This window comes from Populus nigra, chromosome 9, assembly GCF_951802175.1.
Source record: "Populus nigra chromosome 9, ddPopNigr1.1, whole genome shotgun sequence".
Lineage (NCBI taxonomy): Eukaryota > Viridiplantae > Streptophyta > Magnoliopsida > Malpighiales > Salicaceae > Populus > Populus nigra.
The window spans coordinates 16460852-16470708 of NC_084860.1; the positions used below are offsets into that span (position 1 = coordinate 16460852).

Here is a 9857-nt window from a genome sequence, read left to right on the forward strand (position 1 = left end):
TATCTACATCAAAGCTGATGATAATATTCTTTTATCTTTACAGCTTATATTCCCGCATTCAGCCGCCAGTGACTGGCTTTCGTCAGTACAGTCAAAAATCAAATTAGAAAACCATAAACCCTTTACCAACCACAGAACGAAAGGGTGGTGTTAATTATACCATTTAAACTAATCATGCCTTAATTTTCATTGTCTGTAATGAATCTTTTTTTCTTTGTTTATGGGAAAATACATATTGTTGCACATTAAAATGGTTGGTTAATTAATCACCTCATGCATGAGTTTGATATAATCTATTTTAAAATATGATCGCAAGATTTAGATTTCATTAATTTTATGGGATCATTAATGGGAAGTAAATTTTAACTCTAAGTTATTAGTCAAAAGTATTTTTCAAAATTAAATTATGACAAAGAGTTAATTAATTAGAAATATATAGGGGTAGAAAATGCAAATTTTAACACATATGTTACATATGAAACACCAATCAATCAATTCTCTGTTGATTTATTCTCCCTACGTACTCAAAGAGCCAAGCCCAGAAATTTGCAAGTCTTGTCGCAATTTTCCTTCTTTTACTGCTTCCTTTTCTTTGGTATTATACATTCATATCACTATCTTGATGAACAAAAGGGGCTGCTCGCGGGCACAAAATTCTTAAGTGGGGTACGTGAAGAGAGTAGCTAGCAAATAGCAGTAAGCAAATAGAGTGATGAGTTGCAAAGATTAGGACAATTATCTGGCAACCAATGAAGGGTGACTCGTTGGCACTTTACAGATTCCTATCAAAATCTTGTTAGGATGTGATGGATTATATTTTACTGCATTTATGTTTACGTGTATCTCCAAAAACTTGACAATATATACACTTTATTATCATTAAAGTCAAGTCAAGAATATATTTAGTTGGATGGATAGAAACGAAAATATAAAATAAATATTTTTAGGATAATTGTAAAATAAATTTTTATATTTTTAAAATAAAAAAAATATAAGAAGATAATCTTACATATTATATTCTCACTATCTTTGTTTTTCTGTGTAAAGTAACCAAATTCTACCTTGAATTTTAGCTTTCATGTAGGTGACTATGTGTAAAGAATGTTAAAGAATTAATTAAACTCAATAGTAATTTTATATTATTTTGTACTTAATTTTTATCAAATTTAATTTTTATCAAATAAATAAAGGATGTTGAGATTCGAATTCGTGATTATCAAGGCTCTGATACCATGTTAAAGAACTATCTCAACCCAATAGCTTAAGCTATTAATTAGGTGAGGTTCCAAGATATGATTTATATTATTCTCTAACATACCCTTTCAAGTGAAAGCTTTTTGGACTTGAAACTTGTACAAGTCTATATTAACTTAAGCTATTAAGTGAGGTTCCAGAATATGATTTATATTATTCTATAACAAATAAAATATATAGATTTGAGAATTTTTAAAATATATAAAGTAATATAGAGAACTGTTGATTGAGTTATAAGCTCGTTGAAAATAAAGATAATTACATGTTGAAAATGCTTAATTATTTATGCACCAATGAATTAAAAAAAAGTTCAAAAGGTATTACTCTGTTTAGGCCTAATTAACCAAGAATATTGACTACGTACAACGGTTATCAACCTAACAAATTCAGCTAATTAATTATTACCCCCTAGCTAGTTAATTTCAATGTTGTTTAACGTGATATAGCCATTGGTTTGAGTTTGTATATAATAGTGAACAATATACAATAAGGGAAGTAAACTTCATGATAAATCTCTGCTGCTAATTATCTATTGATATTCTTTAATTTCTCAAGATGCATGGTTAGGGTATGTAAGTCTTGTCATAGACACCATTAATGAATTCCGAAGCCAACATTTATATATATATTTCAAAGGAAAATATACAAGTCATTGAGAAAGTTCCTTTGAACATTCAAAAGTCTTAATTATTAATTGGATGCCTTTTAACTATTTTTTTAGATCAATATTTATTATAAAACAAAATCAAGTGGCGATTTATATTAAGCCAGGTTAGCTGTTGATCTAGCTGTTGCCCAATTCTCCTACTCATGATCACCAACGGGATTCCCACCTTTTGGTAGATGAGAATAGTTTAATAAAATCTCCAATAAAGCTTAAGTTCCATGGCAAATCAAGGCTAAATAAATGCAGTCCAGCTTATAATTATTTGGCTACTTAACTAGCACTGTAGGGTTAGAAGAATTTTAAGCAATCTCCTCCAGTTAGATTTCAATTCATAAATATTCTTTGAATTATGATTTCGATCATCAATTGGATCTAGTTAGTCAATCCCTCCCATACTTTTGTCAAGGAAAATGAAATTAAGGAAGCTTCACGTGAACTTGTTTTAATTAATTGATTGATGTCTTAGCATTAATCTTTGAAATCAATCAAATAGAATCTCATTGACAAGCCATGCATGTCCCAAGATTATTAATTGTTGTTTGAAACTAATCAATTGCTTCCAAAGAACATGGACCTAACAAGAATAAATTAAAGAATTGGGAAAGGATCACAACTTGTGTACCATGCACATCAAGCAAGCAAGCAAGCTAGCTATCATCCATAAATGATAAGTCAGGCAATGTACTAGAGGATGGGGAAGATAACCATTGGTGTGTAACCTGTTAGAGGTGTTTGTGTACTAGCTAGCTCACTTATTAAAAGACTGCCGAGTTGATGTTTAACCAGTAGTTCTATCGAGCTTTCCTTTTTATTCTTCATCTTCCCTCCCCACCCTAGATAAATTTAGGACAATAGGGCTCCACTGTTATTGTGAAAGAATTTCATTAGCCATATCTGTTGATGATAAAAGGATTCCACCAGTTTTCTTCAACTTTAAACAGTGGATATGGAAGTTCCTGTCGTGTACATCAAGTTTTTGAGGTGGACCTCTCTCGATCTATATCTCTCTGATTTCTTGACAAAAGTCTGTAACACAAGCACAGAGGAAACACAAGTTTTCAAGCTTAATTTTCCCTTCGCCAGCTTTTTCTTCTAGCTTTTTCTTCTAATGAATTTTAATCTTGTGTACTTGTGTTCATCCAAAATAGGAAAACTTTTGTGCTTCGTTAAAGGCTAGTTCAATTCATGGTGCTGATTACAAATATTAGGATTTGGAGCATGATTTCAGAAAAAAAATCTAGCAAACAAACAAAAGAAAGCTAAGCTCAATGAGGCATGGCCTTGTTGAGATAAGTTTTGGACCACCGCTTTCAAACTCAACTGGACCACCAAGCTGGAACACTCCACCTCCAGTTGACGGCTATCTTGTTTTATCTTTCAATATGTTCTTAGGTGCGTATGCATGCGTCCATGCCCGTGTTGTGTTGAAAGTAGAATTAAATTTTCGTTTAAATTGTTTCATCTTTTTATGTGTCTTTATATGTGTGTGTTCGTGTTCTCACGCATGAGTTGAGGGCAAGATTTAATGTTATTTTAAACAAATCATATGGTTAATTTTGGGGAAAAAAAATTCACACCAATAATATTATTTAATATGTATTGTCTCTTATTTCATATTAATTGAGATCAAATATTGATTTAATTTTAATTTGGAAGGTAATTATTCATGCTATAATTAAAAACTAGAAATTTCTCAACTAGGTAGCTGCAAGTTGTAAGTTGCAAGTTGAACTGATCTCTATGGCAACTAAATCCAGCTCAACGCATGTGTGAGACAGGAAACTGAGGGCTATAAATTTAACCAATTGGGATATTTTAAAAATATTTTAGGGGCTCAATGCAAAAGCAGCAAATTGTTTTCATCTATTTAATTTGATATCATGACTATGATTAAATAGTATAACACTAGATTGATTTCATGTGCTACGTAGTGGGCAGATTAATTTTTTCTCAATATACATGATTGGGTGATGCTAGTATATTTTAAAAAATAAAAATAAATAAAAATCAAATATCCAAGTTATTAACTCGACTAGGTCCACTAACCTCAATTAATTTAATAATATAATTAAAAAAATAATGGTAAAAAAATAAAATAAAAAAATAACAATGATTAACTACAAAACATGAATGCTTGATAATATAATGGAAAGATATCATCCTAATATTCTTAAAAGATCTCAATATATAATCTTATTTAATAATAAAGTAAAAATTAAATAAGAACAAGATAACCCTATAAAAAATAAAATGAAAAAAAATTGAAGCTCAATTCCCAATACATAAAAATGTTGAAGGATAAATTAAAAAAAATAAAAGCAAAAAAAAAACCCGAACCCACCTGAGTTAGCCAGCCAAATTTACGATCTCATCATGAGATTATGATAACCCCGTAAAAAAAATTGAATAAAATTATAAAACTTAATTTTTAAACTAAAACAATGTCGAAGAGTGAAAATTTTAAAAAAAGGGAAAAAAAATAACCCAAGTAAATTCGGGTTAATTTGTGAAGCTCGTGATCCCAGACATGAGATTGAGATAACTTTTTAAAAAGAAAAGTGAAAAAATCATGAACCCGTGACCTTGAAAGAAATTCAATATTGAAAAAGAAAAATAACCCAAGTAAATATGGGTTAACTTGTAAAGCTCGTGATCCTAGACATGAGATTGAAATAACCTTTTAAAAAAAAAATCATGAACCTGTGACCTTGAAAGAAATTCAATATAAAATGATAAAATTGAAAAAAAAAATCGATTGCAAGAAAGGACGTAAAAAAATATATAAGTCAACTCGAACTAACCTTTCAAATCTGTGACTTGGGTCATAAGGTTAGGATTACCCTATAGAATGAAAAAAAATCATGAAGCAAAATTCTCAATCAATAAAATGTTAAGAGATGAAATTGGGAAAAAAAATCAATGAAAAAGGTTCAAAAAAAGCAAATAGAAATTAAAAGCATAATGACCAAATTTGATATAAAAATGAAATGAAACCAAATGTTGATGGTTGGAATTAAAAAAATAATAATTAAGAGAATTGTATAAAAATAAATAAATAGCAATCAAAAGAATAAAAATCAAATTTGACATAAAAATCAAACATTTAGGGATAAGATTGAAAGAAAAAAAATCAAATAAAAAAAGTGATTCAAAGCAAAACAAATAACAATCAAAATATTAAAGATAAAATTTTATATAAAAAAAAATGACATAACATTTTTTTAATTTTGGCATAGGTGGCATGAATCATAATGATAAGAGAGAGAAAAGAGGGAGGAGAAGAAAAAAGATCATTGGCACCAAACTGTTGCTTTGCCACCACCACACACCAGCTTAATAGGAAGGTCTTGCGAGCCACTTTTAATTGTGCAATGGAAGCAGACGTTTGATTGCTAAGATACGCCGCACGCACCGCCTAAACATTGTGGGCGTTTCACACAAGTAATGCGTGTACCACTAGCCCCACCCTATTTGCTCCACCTAGTTGCCCTAGTCCTTATAATTATTTTAGTTTTAATTTTGGTCCGTTAACACTTAATTATTCTATATCAATCAAATTTTATTTTTTAAAACTGAGCATCAACTGAGTCCTAAAAATATCTCTTAATATTGCAAGGCCCCTTATATTAAGGCATCCAAAACAAACTACCAAGTCAAATCTCAAATAAAATCAATTTAAAGGGGTCAAATTAGAAAAAAAAAGTTGAGGGACCAAAATAAAATAAAAAGAACCTAAACCTCCTCCCTGATAGTACAAATAAATCCTTTATTTTGGCGAAAAAAGGTACTAAATATTTTTTTAATTTTAAAATTTTGTTCCTAAAGTTGTAAGTATTTGAAATCAATGAAAATGAATTTCATTTTGCTAAACCACACTAGGGAAGCTCATCGTTGATTGCTTTAATTCTTTACACCCACCGCCCAAAGGCAGCAAAGGGCCGAACACGTGTTATGCACATGTTGATCACTTTTTTTTAATATTTATATTTATTAAAAGACTAAATTATCTCTAAATCAACATAAATATAACAATAAAACCATTGTGAAAAGACAAAATAGTTTCCGGATAACAATTTATTAATTTTTGTCTTTTGAGGGTATTAACGTTATTTTATTGTGCTAACTAGATTAAAAATGTGAAAATGACCATGGACGACAGTTAATCATTTTTCTGTTTTTAAAAATAATTTAGTAAATTAACCATGCAAAATAAATATAAAAGACAATTGTTCTCAAATAATTTGCTAATGACTAATGGAATTTATAAAAAGATAAAATTACCCTTATTGACAAGTTAGCTATTCTTTTTTTAAAAGAGAAAAATGATAATTACATAATAGTAAATATATTTTTTAAAAAAGCTATATAGTAATCTATAATGCACTATGAGTATGTGTACAAAGTTTTTCACTGTGAATTTCACCCTTTCATTTCATTTTATTTTTTTAATAATTTATAAGATAATATATCAACCATTTGCATCATAGTAACCATAAACCACAAGCCCACAAGGTCTCTCTATGTTTGTTGTGCCTCCTATTTTCTTCTTGCATTTTGATCTCTCCCGTTGAAACAAGTTGATCATCAAAACAAAGTGGGGTCCTTCATGCTTGCTTTGCCTAGACCAAAAAATACTTGAAGGACCAAGACCAAATCAGCAATGGCATTTTGTTGAGACTTGTCTTTAAGCCCAATTTCAACCCAATTCATAAGCAATGGTAAGGTGACTTCAATTACTATTCAAAGATTGACCCCATGATACAAGTTGAAAAGGAATATATGCAAGCCTCCATTGACGCACCTTACTAGTTGAAAGGAGACTTGGAGCTCAATTATATTTTTGTCAAGATAATTTGTTTAATTCTAAAAAGAATTTTCATGTATTTCTTGTAGAATAAGTTGATGAATAATTTGTCAGTATGGGTTCGGAGGTCCATTGACTCTGTGAAGCTGGTTAGTTTAAGCTCTAGCCATTTTGGCCTCTGATTATGGAGATAATGAATCTAAGATTATCATTGTTGATGATAAAAAAAAATTGTGCAGTGCTATTACTGTTTTTCATTTTTTTTAATAACATTACTAATAGCGAATGTGATAATTATTATTTTGGTTTCTATACTTTTAAAAAAATTTAGTTGAATTTCTATAATTTAATTTTTTATATTTCAGTTTTTGTTAAAGTTCAAGTCGAGTATGAGAGTTATGGCGTAAAAAAAAACTAGAAGGAATGCTAATTTTACTAAAATTATTTCTAAATTTTAGATTTACGGGCTCCAACAAGTTTTGTAACCAGGCTAGGCCTTTGCTCAGGACACCATCAAATGGGCCTTGAACAAGAATTAGATCGAAAAAGAAAAAGATCAATCTGTTTTGGATTTGTTTAACAGTGTGATTATAGTTGCTTTTCAAATAGCTTTTCGTGCCAAAATACATGTTAATGATGTTTTTTTATTTTTTAAAAATTATTTTTGATATCAGCACATCAAAATAATAACATATTAATTTAAAATTAAAAAAAATAAAAAAATTTTAAATTTTATCAAAAATATTTTTGAAACGCAGAAATAAACAGATACTTCTCTAGGGTTTATATCGGGTTTATATCGAAGTACTGTCCCTCTCTGTCAGCACCGAAACAGTCACAGAGCCTACAGAGAGAGAGAGATAGGAGCAAGAAAGAAGTAATGGATTCGTTTTCTTCACATTCAAGTATGGGATCTGGGTCACCTCAAATTTCAGCTGAAGACTTGAAGGACCAGTTAAAGAATCAACTTGCACAAGCTTATGCCCAGGAGTTCCTTGAGGTTTACTTTTTCTTTATGAACCTTTCTCTTTCTCTCTTTTTATGTGCTTCTACTATTGATGATGATTTCTTGGCTTATTACGTAGTCTTTTTCTTGCTTTGCGATCTTTGGTGGTTTAGTAGGGAAATTTGTTTGCCTTTGGGTGGTTTTGGTATAAAGGATGGCCAAAGATAGATTTTTTTTGGTTATGAAAGATGGATTTTAGTTGATTTTTAGCTGAAAGGATGTATTTTTTTAACTGGGTCTCTTTTAATTTTGGTTCTTACGTGAGTGTAAAGGGTAAGTTTTCAATTTGAGGGAATGCATTTTAGGGGTGGAGGTTTTATCCCGTACTTGTGATAATAGTGAACTTTCCGATTAATGTGAATTGGTATTTGTCTCCTCTGTTTAAGGGTTATTAGAGAAGGACTTAGGTGGAATGTTAATTCTGCTGTCATTGGTTAGTAAACTTTTGTGCTTTTGGGAACAATGTTGAATTATTCCGTGACTTGCCGTGAGAGTTTGACACATCTAATCTTTATGGTTTACAATAAGTAATTACTTATGATGGCTTGTTATTGTTTGAAGAGTTGGAGATAATGCGTGTACATAAATATACCTGTTTTTTGTTTGTATGTGGGAGCTTTTGTGAATGTTAACATGTTTTAAGAGAAAGGATCGCAAAAAGGATCAAGACACAATTTTGATACGTTAACAATATTTCATGCACGGCTTAGGTTGGATATTGTCATTAGAGTGAAGTCTAGTTGCCTGCCCTGAGTTGCTTGCTGAATTTTGTGCGAAGAAATGTGGAATTAGAAAATATATTTTTGATTGTTAAAATATAATTTTAGGTGGCAGCTTTGTTGTGGATGTTGAGATTGTTGCACATATATATACTAATGTGCTCTCAAATGAAATGATGAAGGTGAACTTACAGTTAGATGGGTTTCAGCCTAACAGTAGAGTTTGTGTAGCTTCAATTTTCTTGGAAGAAGTTTTATTCTGGTTACTTTAGTTATTTGTAATTAGAATTACAGTGGAGGTTGCATAAACACATGTGCCCTGATATTAATACCAAAGTTCCAGTTCATCATGCTATAATGTCATTAACAGGCTTTAGTTTCCTGATAGCCAGAAGGAAACATGTAAACAAATTTGTATCTTAATAAAGAGCAGTGTCTAGGATGTTGGCTGAGGTACCTACATATATCAGTTGCACATCACTTAATCTCTCAAAAACCTTTTTCTCAATTTGGGGTCTTTAGCAGCACTTGTGTCGTCACTTTGACTCACATGATTTTAAAGTGGCACATTTCTTAGAAGCACTGGCCAGTGCTTGATTGAATTCCCATTTGAGAAAACGGAGTCGATGTCATGTACTTTACTATAGCTTCTCTGTCATTTATGTGCAAGATTGTCCACTTATAATTCTGTTTCAATGCAGACTGTGAGGGAGAAATGCTTTGAAAAGTGCATTACAAGACCAGGGTCAAGCCTGAGTGGGAGCGAAAGTAGCTGCACCTCTAGGTGTGTGGAACGCTACATCGAGGCTACTGGCATCATCAGTAGAGCCCTTTTCAGTGCACCTCGCTGAACATAGTAGAAAGTTTCCTGAAGATGTCCTGCAAACTGTCTAGGGAACTCTTGAGTGACAGCAGAGATTTTGTCTCTTATATTGTAACCCATTTTATCATTCATAATGTGGACAGATGTTTTCTTCATATTGATCTGTAAAAGATTTATCCAGTTGAAATTCAGCCAATTCTTGGACACTTAGTTGTGTGGTGTAGAATCTTTTAATAAACCGATAGAATTTACTTGTCCTTGCAATATGAGAATGCTAACATAGCAAGCAGAGCATGAGGATTACAGAAGTTACTGTGATCTCAATGAATGTATAGAATCTATCAGCTCATGTTTCCCTGAAATCCCTCCTTTTGGATCATTTCTCTCTTCTCGTTTTAATGCTTTTGGAAAGCAGGAACCCTTCTCCATCTTTCCATTGGTTTGTTCTACGTGGGATGTTTAGGGCCTTAATTTATTAGGAATTGTCAAACCACTCCCATTAACGTGGGCGCCTTGTATCTTTTCAATGCTCATGTTTTTTAGCTCTATTTCGTACACCTTTTATCAATGCATCTGGCCAGCTT

The 9857-nt window shown here is 31.2% G+C and overlaps 1 protein-coding gene across 1 annotated transcript; it reads left to right on the forward strand.

Moving 5' to 3' along the window:
• Positions 1–7528: 7528 nt before the first annotated feature.
• LOC133703110 (mitochondrial import inner membrane translocase subunit Tim13-like) lies at positions 7529–9537 on the forward strand. The gene is made up of 2 exons (XM_062127537.1): positions 7529–7725; positions 9152–9537. Exons 1-2 carry the CDS (start codon positions 7606–7608, stop codon positions 9299–9301), a joined length of 270 nt encoding a protein of 89 aa, XP_061983521.1. The 5' UTR covers positions 7529–7605; the 3' UTR covers positions 9302–9537.
• The last annotated feature ends 320 nt before the right edge of the window (positions 9538–9857 follow it).

Coding starts and splice junctions, on each gene's coding strand:
- LOC133703110 (XM_062127537.1), top strand. CDS start 7,606: ATGGATTCGTTTTCTTCACATTCAAGTATGGGATCTGGGTCACCTCAA. Junction 7,726..9,151: donor ATGCCCAGGAGTTCCTTGAG/GTTTACTTTTTC, acceptor GTTTCAATGCAG/ACTGTGAGGGAGAAATGCTT.